Source organism: Anastrepha obliqua, chromosome 4 (genome assembly GCF_027943255.1).
Source record: "Anastrepha obliqua isolate idAnaObli1 chromosome 4, idAnaObli1_1.0, whole genome shotgun sequence".
Lineage (NCBI taxonomy): Eukaryota > Metazoa > Arthropoda > Insecta > Diptera > Tephritidae > Anastrepha > Anastrepha obliqua.
In genome coordinates this window covers 98,539,807-98,566,120 of record NC_072895.1, presented here as the reverse complement: position 1 = coordinate 98,566,120, position 26,314 = coordinate 98,539,807, and the positions used below count along the sequence as shown (strand labels likewise).

The following is a 26,314-nucleotide window of genomic DNA, read 5'->3' as shown; positions in this document are numbered from 1 at the left end:
GCCACTCTGGCATAGTAAGTAATTAAAAAAACATTAAAATGTATGGAGTAAATTTTAGGTCGTATGCCTTTCACGCACGAACTCATGCGGCTACAGAGGCCGTCTAGTAAAAATTTATACAATAATTCAGTTAAACATTCATGCCAGAAAATCAAGTTACTAAACACCTCAAAGGAGATCTATGATAAACAAATTACATATAAAACTGTGTAATTCTAATCAGGACTTTAATAAAGAACTCAGTGTTTTGCGGTTCACAATAAAAAAAATAAAAAAATAAAAACATGAGCTTACACATCATTTTATGTATGCCAGCTGATGAGTATTGTTTGTATTTTGAAATGACGCCAATGCATAGTAGGTATTCATCTCCCGACCGCTGCTGCAAGGTGAGAGAGCAGCTCAGACTGCAACTGCTAATGACCAACGGCCTGTCGTTACTTTTAGCCTTCGTAAAAATATTTTACTATTTGCTTGCAGTATTATTTTCATATGAAATTTCGCAAAGCAAACCAATTTCGAAATTACTTTAAGCGAAGGCATAAGTACAACAATAAGTCATATGTACATGCAATGTGGCTTTATGTAAGTACTTTTATCATCATCTGTAAGCCTCTGAAATTTGAATAAACAGCCTGCCAGCGATGACGTGCCCAACTTTTCGCTAATTTATTGGACAAACAAAGTAACAAAGACAAATCACAAACCCAGCTTAAAAGTGATAAGCAAAACTTTAAAATAAAAACGAAAAATAACAAACCAAATAAAAATAACCAAAAAAATAATAACAACAAAATCAATATCATATGTAAATATGTATGCGCATACGTGGAATCTCAACGACATTTACATACTTAGCTTGGTGTGGCCGCACAATGCGAAAAAGCACATCACAAAACACCTAAAGCCACCAACGCCAGCAACAACAGTAACAATAGTAATAAACCAGAGATCGCGATCGAGACCGAGACTTTTCGATCACAACTACCGTTGCTGTGGGCTGCATACTTGTTGTTGGTACTATCTTTATACATACATACACACTTACATATGTATATATTTTGTTTTTTTATTATCGCTGGCGATTTGTTATTCCGTTTTCTATTTCAGTTGGCCTTCCAGCCTGCCTGCGCTCGTTTGTTGCGATCAGTTTCAGTTTGGACGAAGCTTAGTGAAGATCGCATCCCAGCGACTTCTTCTCACTTCTCAGCTGTGTTTGTGTGCTTGTGAGCGTCTAGTGCACTGTTTTAGTTTTTCTGATTTTTTTCGTCATTGTTAGTGTTACGTGTAGGGCTTTGAAGATGAAAATCCTTTTGGCATTTTCACTTCTCATTGCCACCACTTTGGCAAACAAAGTGGGCAATCAGGCACCGGCTGGACCTAAAAAACATATGGTTTGCTACTACGACTCATCGAGTTTCGTTAAAGAGGGTGAGTGGTTGAGTGCTAAGATTTTTTCCACATAATAATAGAGTTTTTACTCACAAAAACGGTATTACGCAATACGCTTTGGTGTTTATGGAAAAGTGTAGTTCTAAGTGATTAAATGAAATATTGTTTTAAATTGAAATAATTTGCAGAACGTTGAACGGGCAGTCGCTATATTTAGCTAATCAGTAAAACAGAGACAAGTTTTTTATTACAAAAACAAAAAAAGGAAAAAGCATACACGGCAATTAGAAAATGAGATACACTTGCTCAGTACTTTACTTTGAGTGAGAAAAAGCACCGGTCACAAAAAACAACAAAGACAGATTAGAAGACAGCAGGCAATACAATTCGTCAAGCTAAGCGAGAGATAATGAAGATGAAGTGGTACTAATGAGTCCAGAGTTCTCAGAATTTCGCTATTAAATTATCGAATAAATAGAAAAGAATAAAAAATTAATATTAAATAATGTAAAAATAACATAATATGGAAATAAATAAATATAATTAATATAATTTATATAAAAAAAAATAATAAATTAAAAGAATAACATAAAATAAAATTAAATACAGTCAAAAAATAAATTGAAAAAAAAATAAAATTAAATTAAATACTGGTCAAAATAACATAATAAAAAATAAAATAATGGAAAAATAACAAAACAAAAAAAACCCCAAATAAAATTAAATGGAATAATGGAAAAATAATATAATAAAAAATAATAAAATTAAACATAACTAAAATAATCAAAAAAATTATAAAGGGTGGTTTAATTTCAAGGGCCGATGTTGATGTGAACCACACCTAAACGTCAAGTTTTTTTCTGCATTTCATTTGACATTTTTCAATTTCAGACTAACTCAATTTGAACTATGAAAAGATGCACAATCGAGCAATGCGTTAAAGTTATTCAGGCCTAATATGAAAACGGGCGTTCAAATCAAAATGCATATCGCGCACTTCGTGAAGAAAATCATCTTCTGTGATGAAGCACATTGGATTCGTCAATAAGCAGAATTGCCGCATTTGGGCGAATGATAATCCAAGAGTGATTGCCGAAAAATCAATGCACTTACAAAGAGTGACTGTTTGGTGCGGTTTATGGGCCGGCGGCATCATTGGGCCGTATTTTCCCAAAATGAGGCCGGTCAAGCAGTTACTGTGAATAGTGTTCGCTATCGTCAGATGATAACGAACTTTCTATGGCCCGAATTGGAAGATATGGATGTGGACGATATGTGGTTTCAATAGGACGGTGCCACTTGTCACACAGCTAACGAAACAATGGCTCTTTTGCGCGAAAAATTTGATGGCCGAGTAATCTCACGTCGCGGCGATGTGAATTAGCCACCAAGATCATGTGATTTGATACCGTTGGACTTCTTTCTTTGGAGTTGTTTGAAAGAAAAGGTGTACGTCGATAAGCCAGCAAAAATTCATGAGCTAAAGGATCAGATAATTCGGCACATTAACGGCATAGAACCTCAATTATGCCTCAGCGTCATCGAAAATTTGTACAATCGGATGGAGGTATGCCGCCGAGGCCGCGGCAGCCATACGGCCGGTATTTTATTCCATACGTAATTGAGCCATACCAATATTATCACAATACAGGAGAAGACAATAATTTCATAAAAAAATTGTATTTTATTCAAAATCAACACCGACCCTTGAAACTTAACCACCCCTTAAAATAAAAGTAAATATGATAAAATAAAGTAATATAAAATTAAATGAAATCTAAAACATTTGAATAGAACAAAATAAAATAAAGTAATGGAAAATATTATAACACCAACGTAATAAAAAAATAAATAAAATTGATTCAAATGAAATTAAATATATATTAAAACAACTAAAATTTTAGAAAATAAAATAAAGCATATTAGAAAAAATACACAAAACAAAATTAAATAAAGTAAAATATAAAAGAGAATAAAAAGTAATGCAGAAATAAAATAATAAAAAACAAATAGAATAAATTAAAATATTTCTAATAAAATAATATAAAATACATAGTATAAAATAATAATGTAAAACGAAGAACACGAAAAACAAATAAAAAAATAGAGAAGTTTAATGGTTATGGGAATAAATGTCCGTATATTCTTAGCCAGAGTTACGAATTATTTCAACAAATAAAGAATATTATGTGAAGTATGTCCCATTGGAAGCTACAACTTTACGCCATCTTTCAGGCAGCATACGGATTCCACTGACGAAAAAGTCGAGTTCTTTTGACTTGATCCATCCACTGAGCCAGTTTGCGATGCTCTCCTAGGAATTGAACGGCTCTCCAATAAGGGCTGACTGCATTGAACGAAACAGCTGGTAATTCGAAGATGCAAAAGAAGAATACGCCGGGTGGCAGTCGCTATAAATATTTCTGGACCGTTTGTCTACCCTCTCACTCTGCCCGCTTTTCGTTGAGAGCTCGATTCAAACTCATTAGCTGCAGTCGGCCAATCTAGCCAGTAATGGTTTCAGATGGTTTAAGGAGTCCATAATAGATGACACCCTTCTGATCCCACCAGACGAGCAACATAACCTTTGATGCATGAATATTTTATTTCGCTGTCGATGGAACTGGCCCAACTTTTTCGACGCTTAAGGTTATCATAATAAATCCATTTTTCATCGCCAATGATGATACGATGCAGAAAACCTTTTCTTTTCTGCCGTTCAAGACGCATCTCACACGTCACCAAACGTCTCTCGTTATCCCTCTCCTTCAATTGATGTGGCACCCAGTTACGCAGTTACCTGTTTTCTGGACCTTTCCCATGGCGTGCAAACGTTTACCGATGGTTGATCTGCCAACATCCAACTCTTTAGATATATGATCAAGGGTTCAACATATGGCTTCATCCAGTAATTGTTGTAGTTGAATATCTTCGAATTTTTTCAGTGCCCCTTCGCGATCTTTATCACTCACGTCGAAATTGCCACTTTAGAAGCGTCGAAACCACACAAAAATAGTGTCAGCAATGTAACCTCTTTTACGAGACCGGAAACTTATTCTCATATCCAACAAATACATGTAATTTTATTTTGTTTGGGGAAAAAGAAATCCATTATATTTCCGTAAACTTTTTGCGCAAATGATTTAGAACTGTTTTATGGTCGATCTTTAGTTCCTGGGAGATGCTGCGGCTAGTATAATTCCGGTTAACTTCGATTATTTCTGTGATTTTATCGACATTTCCTATAACATTAAAAATACCTGAACGGAATCTAGGAAATGAAACTTGCGCGTAATTAGCTGTTACAGTGCGGCACCATAAGTAAAAGTAATTCATTTCTGCGCAAATTTCAACTAAAATTTATATTCACATCTTACTCTCATACCAGCATTCTTTCAAAAACGCACTCTTATTTCTATGCAGCTTCTTTAAACTTTATTTCTCCCTCTTCCCTTTCAGGACTCGGCAAACTAATAATTGACGATCTTGAACCGGCCTTGCAGTTCTGTGACTACCTCGTCTACGGTTATGCCGGCATTGAACGTGACTCCCACAAAGCGGTCTCGCTCAATCAGAACTTAGACTTGGATTTGGGCAAGGGTCTCTACCGCACTGTTACTCGTCTAAAGCGCAAATATCCCACATTGAAGGTGTTGCTCGGCTTGGGCGGAGATAAGGATATTGAGACCAGCGAAGATGCCAAAGATTTACCCAACAAATATTTGGAATTACTTGAAAATCCAGCTGGACGCGCGCGTTTCATCAACACTGTCTATGCCTTGGTGAAGACCTATGGTTTCGATGGTCTCGACATTGCCTGGCAATTCCCGAAAAATAAGCCCAAGAAAGTACACAGCGGTATTGGTAGCTTGTGGAAGGGTTTCAAGAAGGTCTTCACTGGCGATCATATTGTTGATGAGAAATCTGAAGAGCATAAGGAGCAGTTCACTGCATTGCTGCGAGATGTCAAGAATGAACTCCGCCCAGATAATCTACTCTTGTCGGCAACAGTGTTGCCTAATGTGAATTCGTCGTGTAAGTGTGTGGTCCAAGGGGTGGTGGTTAAGAGGGGATGGTAAGTGTAGTAGCGCAAATGTCTCATCTTCTTTCTATCTTCTATAGTATTCTACGACGTGCCGGCTATTGTGAACTATCTGGATTTCGTAAACTTGGCTGTCTTCGATTTCTACACACCCGATCGCAATCCCGAACTGGCCGATCTGCCCGCACCGCTGTACGAATTACCCGAGCGTAATCCACAATTTAATGTCAACTATCAAGTGCAATATTGGCTACGTAATAATTGTCCCGCCTCAAAATTGAATGTGGGTGTGCCGGCTTACGGACGCGTTTGGAAGATGACCGACGATTCCGGCGAGACTGGTGTGCCACCTGTGGCCAGTGTTGAGAATGAGGCACCTGCCGGGCCCAATACACAAATCAAAGGTCTCTACAGCTGGCCTGAAGTGTGTGCGTTGTTGCCGAATACCAACAATGCCTATGGCAAGGGTGCCAACTTGGCATTGACCAAGGTAACTGATCCAACTAGACGTGCTGGCAACTATGCCTACCGCTCGGATGAGAAGAGCAGCGGCCATGGTTTGTGGGTGGCCTATGATGATCCAGACATCGCGGCAGAGAAGGCAGGCTATGTGCGTCAATTCAATTTGGGTGGCGTGGCGCTATTTGATTTGTCCTTCGATGATTTCCGTGGTTCCTGTACAGGCGATAAATACCCTGTGCTGCGTGCCATTAAGTACCGCTTGGTGAACTAAACCAGCTGTAAGCCGAGTCGGACCAAAGCCTATGCAATGTAATGCTGACTTATTGATTCTTTCTATTCGAGACACTTATTGACTAAATGGTATTTTTGTAGAAATTATTTTATGACTATTGCTTTCAAAAGAGAATTCGAGAAAGGTATACATATAAATACATACATACATATTTGAGTTATTAGTTTTTAAAATGGGCTTTAAATGTTTAAAGAAAATCCTTCGCATGATAAATTTATTATACTAGAAAATACAACTAGGAAAAGTCTGGCCACATTCACTAATATTGTTAAGATGATTAAAATTATTAATTTTTTCTTATATTTTCGGGTATAACTTTGAAATGATATGATTTTTTTTTAAATGTTACGATTTTAGGTCTTAAGTTCGTCATTTATTGGAGAAGACGTTTCGTTTACCGAATCTTGATTTGATATATCTACTGAATAATTGCGCATTAATAAAACTCATTTCAAAGAAATACAAAACAAAAAGGTGTTTTATGTTTTTGGAGACTTTTGAGTACCATTCCTAAATTTCTACATAGGTATGTAGAAAAACCCTGAAAAGAGGATCACGCAAGTACTGATTGGGCGTTTTCAATATAATATTTTTTATACTATTTTTGGAATCTTATTGCTTGCAGAAGCTTTGAGCATAACGCTCTTTCTATTAGAGTGTTGCCACTTATTTCGTATTCGAAAATAATAAACTATTAAGAATCAAATTAATTAATAAGAAGCAAAAAAAAATCAAATACAATGTGTGTGTTATGGCAAAGGTATCTACGAAAATAAGCAATTATTTTGGTATAGTTGCCACCTAATTTTAATGCGCATAAATTAACGTGTGACATACGTTTGGAATATTATTTTAATTGCAGGTATTAACGCAAGATGGGTAAACAAACTTAGCAAAAAAATATTTTTGAGTGGCGTTACCACTTAATTTTAATTTACACTTAACAAATTTTTACGAAATTAAATTAAATATAAAAAAAATATGGGTATGAAAAAAAGTTTTTAAAAGAGCTTTGATTGAAGTAGAATTTTTTAATGGCGTTGCCACCTAACTTTTAATGGAAAAATAAAAAGTAATTTTAAAACTGGATTAAATACTAGGATGTGTGCCCAGAGAATAAAGAATACTTATTTAAAAATATTTCCTGGAGTAGCCTTGCCACTTAACGTTTAATGGAAAAATGAATATGAATTAGAAAACTGAATTAAATATTATGTGGAATATGGTTGTGAAAAGAAAAGTATTTTAGAAAGCTTTAATTAAAAACAAAAAGAACTTAATGGAGTTGCCACGTAGTTTTTAATAGATATATCGACATTAATTTTAAAAGCGCATTAGATATTAGAATATGTGTCCAAGAGAACGAAGAATACTTCATTAAAAATATGTTCTGGAATAGCGTTGCCACTTACCGTTGAATGGAAAAATGAATATGAGTTAGAAAACTGAATTAAATATTATGTGAAATATGGATATGAAAATAAGAGTATTTAAGAAAGATTTAATTAAAAAAAAAGGATTTAATGGAGGTGCCACCTAATTTTTAATGAAAATATCGAAATGAATTTCAAAACTTAATTAAATACTGGTATTATATGAGAGAAAGGAGTAAACTTGACTTAAATTTTTTTTTTGCATGGTGTTGCCATCTATTTTTAAATGGAAAAATTAAAATTAATAACAAAACTGAATTAAATAGTATTCTGGGATATACTTATTAGAAGAAAAGTATTTGTGTAGGCTTTAATTTAAATAACATTTTTGAAAGGAGTTGCCACCTTATTTTTAATGAAAATACCGAAATGCATTTCAAAACTTGATTAAATACTGGTCTATATTAATTATCTGAGATGTGTGCAGGGAAAAGGAGAAAACTTTATTCAAAAAATGTTTTGCGTGGTGTTGCCATCTACTTTTAAATGGAAAAAATAATAAGAGTTAATAGCAAAACTGAATTAAATATTATGGAATATGTTTATTAAAAGAAAAGTGTTTAAGAAAACTTTAATAAAAAAATTTTGAATGGAGTTGCCACCTTACTTTTAATGGAAATATCGAAATGAATTTCAAAACTTAAATAAGTACTGGTATATATAACTTCCATAAGATGTGTCCAGAAAAAAAGAGAAAACATGATTCAAGAAGTATTCTTGTGTGGTCTGCCATCTATCTTTTAATGAGAAAAATCGAAATTATTAACAAAACTGAATTAAATATTATAGGGTATGCTCATTAAAAGAAAAGCGTTTAAGGAAGCTTTAATTTAAATAAAATTTTTCAAAGGAGTTGCCACCTTATTTTTAGTAGAAATACCGAAATGAATTTCAAAACTTGATTAAGTACTAGTATATATTAATTATCTGAGATGTGTTCAGGAAAAGTGAGAAAAACTTTATTCAAAAAAATGTTTTTAAAAGCGTTGCTGTCTAACTTTTAAAGGAAAAAACCCTGCGTCACAGACTTTAGAAAGCATTGTATTAAGTAAATGAAATTTATAAGAGGTTTAGCGTACGAGAGTAGGTTAAAAAAATTCGCGCCATAGAGGATTTGACGAGTGGAGAGAAATTTATTTAGTGCGGAATTATTTTGTGGTTGTAATACATTTTTTTTTTATAAAGCAACTAATTTTCTAAAAATCCTCATAATTAATAAAAACTATAAAACGTATTCGTTAGAATGTAAATAGTTGAAGGAGGTAAAAACACACACATACACCTGCTTGCATGAAAATATGCGGGCAAATTTATTCTCAGTTTGCCATAAGCAGCTTAGAAGTGGACAGACGGAAGGTCAAAATGAAAGCGAAAAACATTTCTCGTTAAGGTGAAATAAAACGAAATAAATAATTTAAATGGAACAGTAGTTAGTCCTTCAGCCAAAAGTTGAAATTTGCACTTACCAAAAAGGTGAGAAAATGAAAAGCTAGCGAGAAGCAAGCTAAATATGAACGACGATGGTGGTAAGCTAATATGCAGGCACACACAAACATACATACGTACGTACGTATATGTAAGTGTGCGATACAACCCAAAGCGAGTGCCCGAACGGCACTACACAAAGAGTGGAGTAGCTGTAAAAAGCAAAAAAGAAGTGATGCGCTCAGTTTCACAGGCAATCCACCTGCTACACTCAACTTGGTATGGCATTCGCGCGCAGAACATACAAACTCACACAACCACGCATACACACACACACACTGGCATGCATGCCAGCACATATTCTACGCTTCAGAGCACAGCCAGGGTCGGGGCTGCAGGACAGCTGCATGCCATGTCAGGGTTAAATTTATCACGTGCACTAAAAGGTGAAATAAACAGCAACAAATTTGTGAAAGCGCGTGTCGAGTATTATAAAGAACGGCAGCTGTGTAATTTTATGTATAGCTTTATTTATTTATTTTCACGAATACACCTTTATTGCGAAGTTGTGCTCGCATTTACACACCCCGATTTTCAACTCTTATTTTATCAGCTATTCGCACAACGGCATGCCTCTTACGCGAAGCGGATGCGGAAATGCATACCTGTATCCTACACAACGTTTTACCGTTTTACCTTTTTTATTAGTACTACAAGAATTGTTTTTGTTATTTCCTCTATTTTTTTTTTGTTTCGTTGTAGTAGAAATTTATTATAATGAAGCGGCTAGGTGATGATGATGATATTGGTTAACTTTTTGTTTGAAAATTATTTTACTCCATTAAAGTGTACGTATGGCATGCTGAGCACTCGTAAATTAGATGCATACTTTCAGGCAGCCATTAATTGTGGATGCGTAGAATATATGGAAAAATGCTTCTAGCAATACGCGGCTTTGAAAAATGGGTGGAGTTTTAATTCAGTACTTTACCTCTTCGTTCAGCAGTTCAAATATTTGAAAAAATAATTAATGTTTGTAGGTTAAAAAAGTTAATATTCATTGAAAAAACTTATAAATAAATTTAATATAATATATGTAAATATATATATCGTTTTTTATTAAATTATTATTTACTTATTTTAAAGCTTCACATATTATTATTATATGTATACCCCTTCCACTAGAAACCGGTCCCAATTCGCTGGCAACAGCGGTACAGTCAACATCGCTCCACGCGTGATCAAATTTTGCGTAAAGTTAAACAAAACGAGTACCGAAACCATTGGGCTGCTCAAGGTGGCTTACGGGGACCAATCTCTGTCCAGTGCCCAGGTAAAATGGTGGCACAAGTCGATCAAGGAAGGCCGGGAGGACGTCGAAGACCAACAGCGATCTGGAAGGCCTTCGACGACGCAAACAGACAAAGATGTGAACCGTGTTCGTGAATTTTTGAACATTGACCGTCGTGCTAGTCTACGTGAGATCAGTGAAGAGTTAAATTTAACTTCGGCCCGACCTCGTCAACGATTGGACCCTTCATCACGACAATGCGCCGGCGCACAGCGCCTTCCTCTGCACCTCTGCATTGGCCAAGATGGGGGTTCCGGTGCTTCCCCACCATCTCTACAGCCCAGACCTGTCCCCTCCGGACTTCTTCTTGTTCCCGCGTCTAAAAAGGAAGCTGAAGGGTAGGCATTTCGACTCCATCGATCCAAAAAACTGTAACAACCGAATTGATTCCGGCGGATGAGTTAAAAAAATGTTTCCTGCAGTGGAAGGACCGCTACCAGCGGTGTGTTGACGCTCAAGGGTCCTATTTTGAAGAATATTAGTTGCATAAGCCAAAAGGTTTAATAAACTGCTTAAAAAAAATAAGGCTCATTTCTTTTCCATCAAACCCTGTATTTGCATTGTGACTGCTAAAACAAAAAATTAGTGGCGCCAGCAAGAGGAAGCGGGCGATCGTGGTAATAGCGGAGACACACGAAATTTAGCGAACTTCTCAAACATCTGTGTGATCTTTCATTCAGAAAAATGTGAAACACAGATGGCGCTACTAGCTAGCAGTAAGAAGCCATTGTTCCTAAGCAAAGACAGGTGGGCATTCCTACTACTTAGTACTGGTAACGGCAGGCTAATCATCTACCCTGTCAGAAATCAAAATAGGTAACGAAACCAACGCAAGACTGAGTCTTTCCGAGGCCCTATGCACCCGAGAAGTGTGAACAAGGAAAAAAATTATTATTTTTGAAATCTCTACATATTTTAATTATTTTGAAAATTTGGCAAAGTGAGAAAATGAAAAATTATTATTTTTAAATATTTGTTTATTTAAAAATATTTTAATAAAAAAAAGAGACAAAGCCTATTCCTGAGCCACCTAATTATCATCACTATGTAATATATTTTAATGCAATCATGAAAAATTCCGAAAACTCTGATTATTTAAATTATTTTAAACCCGTAAAAATTGGATACATTTTTTCAAAATTTTAATATAAAAAATAATTTTTAAATATTTTTTAAAACGCATATTTATTGTTTAAGGGACAATTTGCGTATATTTCATTTTCTGTTCTTAACTTTTGCTTCAAATTTGTATTTTTATTTAAAAAAATATTTTTAGGAAATCTCAGTTTTTGTTCTTAAACTCTTTTGTTTGAAAATTTTATGTTTAATTAAAAATTTTATTTTTAGAAAATCTCAGTTTTTGAGCTTAAATTCTTTTGTTGAAAATTTTTATTTTCAATTAAAAGAAAAGTATTTTTAAAAAGTTTATGAGTATTTAAATTATTTTGAAACCATTTTTTTGTTTTGCCTAAGTGACTAATAAACAATTTATTATTTGTTCCTCTTTTTCAAAAAAATCAAAATTTTCCTTTTAAAAAACTTCATAGTCAAAAAATCAAAATTTTCTCTTCAAAAAACTTAATAGTCATTCATATGTCTTCTAACGTAGCCATGAATATTTTCGAAACTTCCTATTGCTTAAATAAGTTTATAAAGGAATAAAGGACAATTTTGAATAAAAGAAATATAATTATGAAAAAATCCAATGCGTGTTTTAAAGTATTCATTATTGTTGGCGGAAAATCTGAGTTTCTAAATCTATGATAATAACTCAACTTTATTTAAAAAAAATTTATAAAAAATATTTATAGTTTTTGCGGAAAATAAAATAACATTTTCTTAGTTTAAGAGACTAAAATGTAAACTGAAATTTTGTTCTCTCAAAAACAAAACAATTATTTCAGTTCTTTTGAAATATTTTTATGAAGTTCTGAATTCGAATGAATTTATTTTTTAAGCATTTTTTTAAAAGGAAAATAAATAAGTATGAGGATAGCTTTTTTGCTTTTCCAAAAAATATATGAAAAAACATATATATCGAAAATCGAGGCTCTGCACGAATTTATCCCGGCTGCTTTTACGTGGAATGCCCCATTTATAATTTGCAATGAATTAAGAGAGCTTAAGAAAAAGGCTGTTCTATGAAAAATTTCAAAAAGTATTCGCAAAAGCAACAAAAATGCTTAGCTAATCATAATGAACGAGGAAATACTATTTGCACACAACTAAAATCTTGGCTCGTCATCTCACAGATCTAAGCGTAATTTTACTGTAGACACTTTAAAGAGCTCCCCTTCAAAACCTAACCTCATTACCAAAAAAAAAAAAATTATAAAATAAAATAAAACAAAATGTCGCCATTATTTGCGCAACCTCATTTCAAAGATTCCAAGTGATTTTAATTACATCATCAAAGGACATGAAAAATGCGACCCTCGTTTCATACAAAATGACAAGCATTTAAGATGCGATGGATAAATTATCAGCCGAAATATTTGCGCAAATTCCACAAAGACAGCTATTAAAGTGTCTGAATGAAGTATTGCCGCAAAATCTGCATATATATAGGTGTGTACGTATATATACTTGGCTACTAGGCATAAATTGTGTTATTAGCTACGGAGAAATCGCGTCAACGCAAAGCATTTTAAAGCACATAGAGACATTTTAAAAATATTTTCTTAAATTTGCAGGCTCCATGCAGTTCTTTGTTTTATTTTAATATTTAGACAATTATTTTGTGTTCTGCTTTCTAGCTGCATAATTATGCCAATTATGCGGCAAATGAACACCGAAAACATTAAAGTTGATTTATATGCCTGCCAGCAGGAGTCGAGAGAGCGTAAAAGCGAGTGCAAGGGAGTCGTTGTCAAGTGGCACACAAAAAGTAAAGCAAAACAAAATAGAAATGAAAAATAAAAAATGAAAAGCAGCAATAATTTACATAGGCGCTGCAACAAAGGCACTTACAAATTAATTAAGTGTTTAGTGAAAATGCAAACAAAGGAAATGTTTTGCTGTGGCTGAGGTCACGCGGGCGTATGAGTGATGTTAATTAATTTGCTTTGAGCGCGGTCGAGAGGATTTGCTTTTAAACAAAACAAAAAAAAAATAAATAAATAAACAAAACAATGTTAAGTGAAGATGAAAAAAAGTAATATCTAAATAAAAGAGAAATGAAGGCAAGCAATAAAAAACTAAATATCATTGATCAAGTGTTTTGAAAACAAGCGTCGAATTTTAAAAAGGAAAGAAATTTCGGATAATCTGAATTTCCATGTTTTTTATAATTGTGAAAGAACGTAAATTTGGTAAAAACGAAATTGACAAAAAAAATAATGTAAGCGCGAAAGTGAAGATGGGAGAAAAAAATAATATCTAAGTATAACCGAAATCAAAGGAAGCGATGAAAATTAAATATTATAAGATCACATTTTGCGCAAAAAATAAAAAATATGACGTAGAATTTGAAACCGTTTTCTGAAAATTGTTTTAAAAGTCTGAAATGTCATATATTTTTTAACTTATAAGGCACGTAAATTTGGTAAAAAAACTTTCACAACAAATTTTTTTCTTAATTTCACAACATAATAACACTTTTTATGTCTGAAAGCCTGTTTATGAAATATTGCTCTTTGTTTTTGTATTTTATTTTTGAAATACCTTTTAAAAGAATTACGCAAAAAAAAAATTCTAAAACAAAATTTTTGAGGTAATTTTTTTGGGAAATTTTTTTGGGATATTTTTTTGGGAAATTTTTTTGGGGATTGTTTTTTGCGTAATTCTTTTAAAAGGCATTTAAAAAACAAAATACGAAACAAAACAATATTTCTCTTTCATAAACAGGCTTTTAGACATAAAAAATATTATTTGCCAAAAACAATTCCCAAAAAAAAATTTCGGAAAAAAAATGTCCCAAAAAAAATTTTTTGGATAACTGAAATACTACTTGTGAATACAGAAATATTGTTCTCTCAAGAGATTATTTCACGCTCTAAAATTTAAAGTAATTATTTTTTGAAATACTTTTTAAAAAGAAAAGGAAATAAGCGTGAAGAGGGATTTTTCTTTCTTCTGAAATATTTGAAAGAAAAATATTTTTAAAATGAGAATGATATAAGTTTGAAGAGGGATTGTTCTTTCTCAAAAACTACATATTTCAAAGAAAAATATTTAAATTTATATTTATTCTCAATTTATAAATATTCCAAGGTGTTGAAAAAGTATCTACACCTTAAAATTTCGAGAATTTGTTACATGGAAGAAAACGCATACCAAAAAAGAAAAATTCCGAAAATCAAAGTGAAGCTTGAGCCATTTTAAACTACCATTTTCTTTATCAAAATTGAATGGGCTACAAAACTGCGTACCCAGAAATTTTCCAAATACTCTTAAAAAGTTAAAAATGTTAATTTAACAAGTTTTTTAAATTTGATTTTAATTTAAATTAAATTAAGTTTAATCTTTATTGAAAATGTGTTAAATTTTTTTAAATTTTGTGCAAAGTGCTAAGCTTTGAGTTATATAGTATTGGTTCCAGTATAGGCAGTATTAAAAATAAATAAAATTTCAAAATTTTGCAATACGTCGCGCTGCTATTATTGTGAACACAAGGAAACTGAAATTTTTTGAATTTACTTCCAATTTAGCAGAATCACTCTTTGCTCCTTGTACGAGTAGGTATACCCATAATAGCCTATCCATATTTAATATTAAAATGTGGATACAACGTCTGCCAGAGGGTATCAAGATTTGCATGCAAAAAGAATACAAAGAAACCAAAATATTTTAAATTGTGGCCAAGAAATAAAGTGGCCTTTAAAATGAATAACGGCGAAGACTCGAAGAAAAACAAAAGCAAACGTATAGCAACAAAATACCCACATTGCCTTCCATATTTCAGTTTTTATTTTGCTTTTGCTTGCCCCACACTCGAGCTCTCTTGCCTTCCATATTAGTTGCCTGCATTTGTTGGTTTGTCTTCTTTGGTCTCTTCTTTTTTATTGATCCACTCTTGTGCATTTATTAGCTTGTACGACCGGCCCACATGTCGGCATTTATACAAACAGTCTCATAAACATTGCACACTGTACACAGCAGCGAGGAAACTACTCTGCGGCATACACAGATATGAGCCGTTATTTGCATATAAATGCTGTGAGTGTGTGCCAAGAGTAGCTGTGTATGAGTGTAAGAAAAACTGTAACAAGGACTCAATTGCTGCTGCACATATACTCACATACGTTTGCATGCATTTGCAGATACTTAGTAAATGTACAAGGGCAACAAACAATGCAGCCTAGAGGTATGCTTCAAGTAAATATTCCCTGCCTGCGTTGCTCACAATTGTGCTGCTGGAAGAAGTGGGCTGGTGAATATGAGATTGTAAGACTTTGTAGTTGATGCAGTCCAGCACACATACACATGTGCGTTTCTAATAGTATGTGTGTGTTTGCATGCATATGAGCAAAATATATGACTTTACATACAAATGCGAATTTAATTTGGCATTTCCTGCTCAGGCACATGCAAGTACATATGTTTCTGTAAAGTATTAATTTTCCACTGCTGACGAGATAATAAAGAGTATTAAGAAAACTTTATTTGTACGTGGCATAGTTATGAAATTATTTACACTTCATAATTGCAATTTTATGGTATGCAAGGGGTGGCAGTAGTAGAAATTTGACTGAAATGAAGCTTTTTGAAAATTAAACACTTTACAGTTGCAATCAAATAGAGAGCTTAGGAGCTTAAGTTAGTAAAGAGTTTACATTCATAAGCAGCTAACATTTTTTGGAGCACAAATTAAAGCCCGAAAGTATGCAACATTTCGAGCTTTGTTTTTCCTTATAAAACTAAATTAAATAGTATAAAATATATAAAATCAATAATAATAAAGTAAAGTAGTTTAAAATATATTAAATAAAAAAATAGTTCAAATAAAACTAAAATAAAATTAAATGAAATAAAATACAAATTAAATAAAATAAAAAATTACAACAAAAAATATTATTAATAATAAGAAAAATTTTTAAATAAAAAAAATAATAAAAAATTAAACTAAATTAAATAGTATAAAATAAATATAATAAAATTGAAATAAACACAATAAAAGTAGTTTAAAATAAATTAAATAAAAAAATAGTTCAAATAAAAATAAAATAAAGTAAAATAAAATGCAAATTAAACGAAATAAGAAATCACAAAAAAAATTAATAATAATAATACAAATATTGAAATAAATTGGTTTTTTTAAATGTCCTTAAATGTAAATCTCTCTTATTAAATTTTGTCTTTGTGAATAGCCACATAGCCCAACAGTCACAGAAATCATTTTCTGCATCTGGAAAACCAACACCATTCATTTACACGAGAAAATACATTTTCTTTACCACTTTCTCAGCCACTCAGCACTTGTTGGATACTCCTCGAACTAAAGCTTTTTCACTCACACACAGCAAATCGTAAGAATCAAACCGATGTGCATCGAAATTTGCCGCACCGGAGTTCAAAGAAAAAATCCTATTTCAGTATTGAAAAATGTGCAGAAGTGGAATGCATGAAAATTATGAATTGAAAAAAATATTACACTTCGCTTTTAATTCAAGCCTTCTTAGAGTTCGCTGTAGTGAATTGCAAAAAATAAATACAGAGAAACATGAAAAAACTAATGTGTCTTAAACCAAAGGGTTCTTAAATATTTTTGAAGTCACTTGAGAGTGGTTTCTGAATTTCTTGTAGAGAAATACGTGAACAAATGTACAGTACCTTTATAAAGGCATCATAAAAAGTCGCTTGAATGAAATATTTCTATATATACCTATTAAGACAATTTACGGATGCTGAATGAGGTTTTGATGCAAAAGTATTGCAAATAAATACTTAAGCAATTTAAAATATTTTTGTTTCTTAATTTTATTATCTTAATTGAATGAAATTTTTTTACTCATGTTTTTCCATTTATTTTTTTATTTTACTTTTTCATTTTATTTCAATTAATATATTTTTAATATTGTTATTTTTTATTTATAATTTTTTTTTTAAATTAAAGGAGTTTTGTTTTACTTTAGTATTAATTTGTTTTATTTATTATATTTTATGTTTTTTTCTTAATTTTTTCTTTTATGTTAATTTAAGTTAATTAATTTTTATTCCACTTAATTATTTTCCACTTAATTTTTATTATTTTATTTTGTTTTATTTAATTTTTTTTGTTTTTTTTTTATTTAATAGATTTTGTTTAATTTATTTTTTTGTTTTTTCCCCCCATTTTTTAATTAAATTTTATTTAGTTTATTTTTAAATTTTTTCCTTCATTTTAAATTAATCGAATTTTTTATATATTTTTACATAATTTTTATATTTTTATTTTATTTTAGTTAATAGTGTTTTTTTTATTTATTATGATTTTTTATTTCTTATCTTTTGCATTTTCTTTAATTTAGTTTTATTTTACTATTATTTAATACTATTTTATTTTATTAAGCTTTTTTTAATTTTATTTATTTTTTTTTTTGTTTTTTCACGTTTAGTAAATAAATTTTTTATTTTTACTTTTTTTACTTTAATATTTTTCATTTTTTTCTTCTGCCTCAGCAGAATTATCCACAATAATCCAATTTATTCAGCTAGGCATAAACACATTAATCGCCTAAAGTGAAACAACCAAACACTTTGGTGTAGATACACGAAAATGTGTCACTTTAATTGCGGAAGCGACCATGCCAGCATAATGAAGCATAGCAGCAGGCGCAATGGTGACCGTGATACCTAGGATATTGGACGCTTTTGAATAGTTGCGCTACGGAGTGCGTTTGGTTATGCTGTTGTTGGCCTGAAATGTAGTTTGCATGTAAAACACACACACAAACACACGTGCGCACACACAAGAACTTAATAGAAACACGCATACGCCATCACCCCCTCTAAAAGTTTTCCAATAAAATCTTCAATGCTAACACGTTTTGCAGAGTTCTGAGAAGAGGAGAAGCCTGTTTGTGATATGAGGAGGACTGAAGGACGAATGCTGTTGCCGTTGAAAACAATGTGCGAGCAATGCGTGCAAAATGAAAGCGTTCAAACAACGAGAGCTGCCAGCAAATGTGGTTGGCGATGGGGAGCAAGTCTGTGCAACTACGAAATATTTTTGTGCGTAGCATCCCTGTCGTGATTATGACTGTCGAGCGCCCATCAGTGCAGAAGCAGTCGACTTTTGTAGCTGGTATGGCGCGATAGACCTTACCTTCAGTTTGCAAGTGAGTTCGTTCATCTTTTTATTTAATAAGCTCGATGGGTCGGGTTTTTTAGGCTGCTTGAATTGCACCTCGGAGTATTATAGAGCCGGCGAAGAATAATATATCCAAAGGGGATTCAATATACATATTGCCACATCTGTTAGTTATGCACATTTTTACTAAGTATCAAAATAGCAAAATAATATTAACGCCGCGGCTGATCACACCGAACTTCCCGACAAGTGCTACAGTTAACATGAAACAGTGCTCCAGAGCAAATGGAGCAATGGAGACTAGCAGCGACTAATAACCTCCTAGAGAGCCTGGACGCAGGCTTCTCTTGTGGTTGTTATCCACAATCACGGCTTCACTCCCGATGTAATGCAAATGTGATCGCGGGATGGAAGTCAGCCGAAGAGGGGAGGTCTGTTTTAGTGGGAATGTGCCCCACATATCATTGGCGTGACGACATCAATTGATTGTTTCTGACATTTTTTACGTTCCCTCCCCAAAGAAAGCAAAAAAAAAACTAAGTATCAGTCTCTCCAGCTAGCAAATATTTCCGTTGTTTCAGCTAGTAAAAGTTATTAAGTTCACATTGTATGTGCCATAAGCCGCAAGAGCATGGAAATTTAGTTTTCGGCTACGATGAAATGCATACATTTTATGCTCCAGAGTTGCTAAATTGCTGTGGAATGAATCCGATCTACATACAGAAATTCCCATAAGTCTGCTGAGAATCCCTTAAAAACACACTAAACACATCAAATACTGAATGAAAATGTAGAGTTAAGCAAGTCTTTTTGTGAAGCTGCACCAACTTTTCCTGCAGGGCTGCATCGCACCATGCGTACACAACCTGCGTGGCACGTTTTGGAACGGCGTGAATGCGTTTAGTTTGGGTAGCATAAAAAGGTACGTGAGGGTGAGGAACGTGAGCACATTGCCAGCGTGGGGGGCAAGAGCGGCCAATGTTTAATATAACTGTAATCTATTTTTGCGCTGTGAATAAATACGCTCATGCATGTGTGAGTGCTTCTGAGCCATTCGCTATTATTACATGAAGTCAAATAATGCTACAGTGGAAATTACATACATAATGTGAATATAAATGTTATGTGAGCGCAGTGTGAGCACGATGAAAAAGAATTATTTAAAAGACAAAAGGGACCCATGAAAATTATACTCAGGGGACTCAGCTGGCTGCAATTTCTTATATAAGTAAATTGATCAGACATATTGAAGTCCTCGCTGATGACAGTTATGGAGTATGATGACAGCTATCGAGCTGATGTGTCTGAGAAGACCATTGAAGGAAGGTGTCAGGTATACTTAAAACTGAAAAATACTTAAAAATAAAACCAGAAAAATATTGCACTCAGAAGTCGCAGATGTTTTTGAGGTTTGCACTTTGACCTCATGGCCTTTTGGACCCAATTTTTACGTTAAAAATATGCCTAAAAAGTAACCAATCCATAGGGGTAAGAATTGGCAACCAGGAAGGTCAGTGCAGGGTTGCCCATATTCGACGGACTCGATGACTCTTTGGGCCCATTCCAATCGACAAGGCTTGTCCGCAGGCAACAATCTTTACGTCAATTGAATCTTATACGAGAATAAATGCAAATCAATGCGGATAATTCGTTGTAAAGTGGTCCAAGCAATGCTCAACTGCTGAGAACGGCGATCTCATCCGATCGCCTTGGTCGGTTTTGATTTGGCCTCTTTGGATTAAAAAGAGCGTCAGCAGTCGAAAACCTTTCGTACAAACGTTTAATGGTGTTCTTAGAAGGCGCACTTTTCACATTATTGGCAACCGTCGAATATTGGCAACCCGTATGCGACACCGCAACGGCTTATCAGTTTGTGAGCAAGGAAATCACGCAGTATTGCCATAGTCTCTCTGGCCGGGTGCGGCGTGGTGCCATCTTGCCGAAACCATTTGCGTGCACTGAATCATGTGCGTATACACTCATTATTGACAGAAAATTATCGTTCAGCGTGCGCTAATAAACGTCAGCCGTTCACAGAAATTGCCACCGAGGATTTTCCAAAAAAATATGGTTCAATGTTACGCACATTGCACACCAAATCAGTGAGGGTAAGGATTGTCTCTCGATCGAATTATTTTGCCTAAAAATCTTGAAATAAATCTGAGTAAAGCCATTATTTCATGCAGCAGATTTGAGACCATGTTTAATGCAATTGTTTAACGCCTGAAAGCTGGCTTTTCTTCTCAGTGTAAAAAACGTGTGTTTTCCTCTTTTGTTTAAAAAACAAGTCTTATCTTTCGCGTTGGCAATTCAATACTTTATTAAAAGAATTTTTTTCCAACTTGACTTTGCAGCTGTGAAGCGACACCCGTTAATTTCACATGCACACGTCGATTTCTTCGCATTTAATATGCAGATACTTTCATTATTTTAGGTGTGAACGTATGTGTGTGTGTACGTACGTGTCTTACATGTATGCCACGCATGTCAAATAGTCACGTTTTAGAGCTTACAATAAAATGAAATCGCAACAGCATTGCCATTGCCGATTGCAAAACAGGGACCCTTTTAACACTAAAAACTGGAAAACAATAACATCAACTGCTTTTTCTTATCTCTTTCTTGCAGAGTGATTCAGAATAGACTGGCAGCTAGAAAAGATGTAAAGAGAAGGAAACCTAGTATATACAGGCAGTCGAAAAAGTTTTGGGACAAACATATTTTTTTTCGAAATTCCCAATGTTTTTTATGCGAAATTATTTTTGTAAATTTCGTATGAAAGCATAGTATTTAGTATAATAAATGCCGTATAAATCGAAGTTACGCGCTTTGTGCAAAATTAAAAAAAAAATGAATGAAATTTTCATTAGAACTTCGAGATTCTTACTTAGAATTTTAACACTATTTTTCCGGTATGTAATTTTATAGCTCTTGTTATTCAAGTGAAACAAAGTGCAATGTTTTTATAATGACGATGGCCTACGGAACATTAACTGCCCGCCCATGCATCAGCATTTTACCAGTGAATGAACTTTTTAATAATTAACAAAAAAGTCGATAATTGGCTTCAACAACATTTATAATCATCCAATCATCCTAATAGTGTGCATATTTAACGTCTTTAACGTATTTACAGTGACAGAAAAATATTTGTTGCGCAAACACCTTTAAATGATCTCATTCGGACTGGTCCACTTCTAGTCATTATCGGACCAGTATGACTTCCGCTATTAAATACCAGTTCGTGAACTTTAAAGTAAGCTTTTCATTTGCAACCCGATTCTATGCACTTGCGAAACTCGCACACTTGCTTATTTATCAACTTTGCATTTTTGTCGTGATTTTGGTATTCCTTATCAAAAATGAAAAACTCTTTTTTGCAGATAGCTGCTAGGTTTGTAATGCATTTAGGGAAACTTTGAAGTGCATACTGCTAACTCTTCAGTTTCCAGTGTTACCCACAGGTGACTAGAGTTTAAGAAAATATATTTTTTAATCCAAAGCGGTTGCAGTCTAATTAGTCGGCATGAAATTTGGAATAAAATTAAGACGAACGCCCCAAATTCGAGGATGAGCTCGGCTAAGCACCCATAAGGGATGTACGCGCCAATTATATGCATATACATAGAACAGACTTCCAAGGCCAAAGGCAGACTGAGTAACCGATGGATAGACACAGAGCGGAATGATCTCAAAGATTTGCGAATTCGTAACTACGAAGCAAAAGCTTAAAATCGACCGCTTTTGAGCAGCATTGGGAAGGAAGATACATCCTGCGTGGTAACGCTATGAATGATGATAATGATGGAGCACCCATTCCGCACTTGTTTTTAACAAAAATTTGCGGATTTGTCGAGGAGAAATCTTCCTTTCTACCAGTTTATTGCATCGTCTCACAAGCCTGCATTGATTACGGGAAAAGTGCATATCTTGGCTCATGAATTACTCGTTAATTCGAGATTAGGCAATTAGCAGAGTTTAAATTGTATGTACCCGGGGTCATACGGTACCTAGCCTATCTCACATCAAGACCGCGCAGTACGCAATGAGAAATCGCATACTTCAAGAGGTATCCCTGTCTCTTACAGAACACTGCCGATGTAGACGCGTAGGATTTCGAATCTCTCCTCCCTCCCTAATCCAGGGTGTCATACGTTACTGTACCTACTGGTTGGTTTCCAGTCAGGGGCGACCGACTGTATTCTAATGGAGCCTCCCGGATACTGCTCCACCTGTGGTAGTAACAGAGGACTTGCTGCGCCATAGGGTTCTGTCGCAGATGACCATTTCACCTCCCCTTATCTTCTGCGTTGTGATCACCTTAAATGTTAGAAATGCTTTTAACTCGGCAAACTGGCCTAGCATCATCACCGCCTTCAAAGGTTTCAACGTAAAGGTTCACAACCTACCTTGTTTGCATTATCAGCAGTTATCTGAGTGACCGCATTCTGCGATATGAAACTGAAAATGGCCAAAAAACGTACAAAGTCTCCTTTGGTGTACCACAACGATCAATGCTAGGACCAACTTTGTGGAACATCATGCACGATGCAGTTCTGAAGGTGAAGCTTTCGCCATACGCCGAAATTGTGGGATACGCCGATGATATTGCCCTGGTGGTAGTTGATAGGAAACTTGACCACTTAAAGGAAAAGTGCAACGATGCTGAATAGAGAGTGCAACGATGGCTTAACGAAGCTAAGTTAGATTTAGCCGGTCACAAAACCAAAGCAGACCTAATAAGAGCTGGAGGGCGAAAGTCCTTTGAGTTGATAATCTCGAAAAAGGCGGTGAAATATCTTCGGGTCTGAATCGACACAGCAGTATTTAATAAATGCAAGTTCCAAGGCGGTTTCTGTCAATGGTGCCCTGACGCGATTCTCCCTAATATAGGAGGGCTTCAGTGAAATCGGAGACGACTACTTTCATTTGTTGCTGACTCTATAATTTTGGACGGGTTCAAAAAGTCTAAGTCTAAACGGGAAGTCACCCAGACATACAGGCAAGGCGCGCTGCGTGTAGCTTGCGCGTCTAGCACGGTGTCTGATAATGTAATCTACGTAATAGCGAGAAAGATACTCCTAAACCTATTGGCAGATGAAATGGTTCAGCTCTATAACGCGCAAGGAACGCGGCCCAAACCAGTAGAAAAATCAACTGAACGACTGATGACAATAGGCCGGTCGCAGCAGCGGTGGGATGAGTCACAAAGCGGACGTTGGACCTACAAACTCATACCACGTGTTGATGAGTGGTTAATGAGAAAGCATGGAAACACCGACTATCACCTTTCACAGTTGCTCAGCGGACATGGCTGTTTTCAGGAATGCCTGCACCATTTTAAGCCAGCACACAACCCTTTCTGTCCAAACTGCCCGAATACTGACGAAAACGCAGAGCACGTCATGTTTTATTGCGACCACTTCAGAGAGGAACGAGCTATACTGGAGCAAGCTCTGGGTCATCAACCATCCCCAGCACCCTCATGCGAGATATTTGCGCAACTAGCGGTAAGTGGGAAGCAGCGCAAACGTTCACAGGTAAAATCATGACGTGACTTCGCCATATTGATTGGGAACGCAAAGCGTTTCAGCAACAATTGCAGCAACAGAGAAGGCGGACAGTTTCTGACAAACCGACAAAAAGCACAGACGTTTGAGTGAAACGCTCATTACAGTATCGTACAGAAGACAAGACGGTAGAGAGTTAATATAACACTACTGCAAGTTTTCCGATGTCTCCTTTTCTTTGAAACCACCTAAAAACACAGTGAGAGTTATTGGGCCTATCGACGGTATATAGCCTTCATACGCCTGCAGGAGGGGAACCTGGACGCAGCTACCTGTTGTGTCTTCGGACATAAACGCGGCTCCACACAGATGTTATACTTTTGTGGTCTCAAGGTAGAATTAGGCGAGGTGGAGAATTGTTATAGTATTAGTGGGAGCCTTTACGTCTAGTCTCTTGAATGTCTCATCACAGTAGGTGGGCAACGAACCAGCTGAAATGAATAAAAATGTACGAGAAGTCTCGCACCCCTGTACGGGAAAAAACCCAGATACACCTATTCGGGAATTGCTCTAAGGGGCTGAGAGAGCCTACATGGCCCAGCAATTCTGCTAACCAAACTCTTTAGTCCTCTGTTCTCACAGGTAGCAAACCTAAGCCACTAACCTAATCTGGATTCACTTCTTTGAGACTAGCTGCTGTTTCCAAGTGATCATAAAGAAATATGTCGCCTTGAAAAATTTGGGAACGAATGAGAAGTACATAGAACATTTCCTTCATTTTCTGGGAATTACAAAAACAGAACTAATTGATGTCGCATATTATTTATAATTAATCTTATTTATACAAGTTATAGCTGGTTCAAATATTATAAATCTTCAACCTCACTGTCTTGCTTGCACTTTGAGATCTTCTTAATTTTTTTTTTATTTAATTTTCCCTTTTCTTTTTTATACGAAATGTATGTATGTAGATAAGAATTTATTTCGCACTTACCTGGCGTCGCTTGCGTTCACGTTCCGGCACTGCATGCCAATTAAATTGTAAATTCCAATCAAAACCGCCCACATTCACTACGCCCGAATCATGGAAATGGAATTCCAATGTTGTATCATCAATGACATCGATGACCGGACAAACGACGGTGGTTTTGTTGCGAGCGATACGATCCAGCAGAGGTTCAAGCCAACCTGAATGTGAAGAGAAAGTGGGAAATGCAAATAAGTAAAAGAAATAAATAAAAATCTAAGCAGATAAACAGTCAGCGACAAAATAAAGTGTACATCAGGTAATGATAAGTTTTGACTATTTATTTATTTTGTAATTTAGGCTACAACAAAAACTAACTCACTATAAAGTGAAGATTGGAACTTTGTATAAAATTTAAAATTCGACAAATTTTCATAAAAAAAAAAAATTCAAATTTCAAATTTTTTTCTCAGAAGTTTTAGCAAAATTTCGAGTATGCAGTTTTATAGATCATTGAATTTTGGTATAAGGAAATGTAAGTTTCAAGTAGTAAGGCGATCGCGTTGATTTTTGACAATTTTTTCTGCTGACGGTGTTAGGAGTTTTGTTCCATAAAAAAAAAAAGTAGCCTTAAGGGGGGAGCCTGGTTTATGAGGTCTAAAAATTGCATCTATTTGCGATTTTTTTTTTTAAAGAAAAAATTAATTTAGCACTGCAAAGTTTTTTCTATCTTTTAATGAACATTTACAAAGTATAAAAAATTTTTGTACTGGTTAAAATAAGTGGAAAAAAATGTTTAACATAGAAATTAGTAGAGCGCTGCAACGCTGGAGTTTCCAACTGGCGTACAAGATACAGCTCGTAATTATTATATTATCTAAACCAAAAAATTTAAATAGGTTTCTAATTATCATGATTTTTTATTCTAGATGAACTAAGAAAACTGAGAGAAATTCCAAAATTTCAACTTTTTGGAGGTTTTAAAGAAAAAAATGCCTTTCTATAAACAAAAATTTTTTTTTATCTATTTTGTTAGTTCAAATAGAAGAGAATTTAATACTGAAGGGAACAAGCTATGATTCATTTCAAAAGGTTCATTAGTTTTTTCTCATTCATGTACGACAATTCAAAGAAATCATAAAAATGAAAAGTCGAGAAAAGAAGATAAAGTTTGTACTCGTACTATAGCTGTCCGGTCACAGCGTAACTA

At 34.5% G+C, this 26,314-nt stretch overlaps 2 protein-coding genes across 3 annotated transcripts in view; one reads left to right on the top strand and one right to left on the bottom strand.

The window, feature by feature from the left end:
• Nucleotides 1-26,314, bottom strand: part of LOC129246129 (putative polypeptide N-acetylgalactosaminyltransferase 9) — a 210,733-nt gene that overhangs the window by 88,663 nt on the left and 95,756 nt on the right. For both annotated transcript variants that reach the window (XM_054884690.1, XM_054884691.1), the window contains exon 6: nt 25,132-25,325. In XM_054884690.1, the coding sequence (XP_054740665.1) occupies nt 25,132-25,325 (194 nt within the window). The remainder of the gene's footprint in view (nt 1-25,131; nt 25,326-26,314) is intronic.
• On the top strand, nt 1,128-6,661 carry LOC129246130 (imaginal disk growth factor 6). The gene is made up of 3 exons (XM_054884692.1): nt 1,128-1,431; nt 4,852-5,427; nt 5,515-6,661. The coding sequence occupies exons 1-3, from the start codon at nt 1,302-1,304 to the stop codon at nt 6,165-6,167; spliced, it is 1,359 nt and encodes a 452-aa protein (XP_054740667.1). The 5' UTR covers nt 1,128-1,301; the 3' UTR covers nt 6,168-6,661.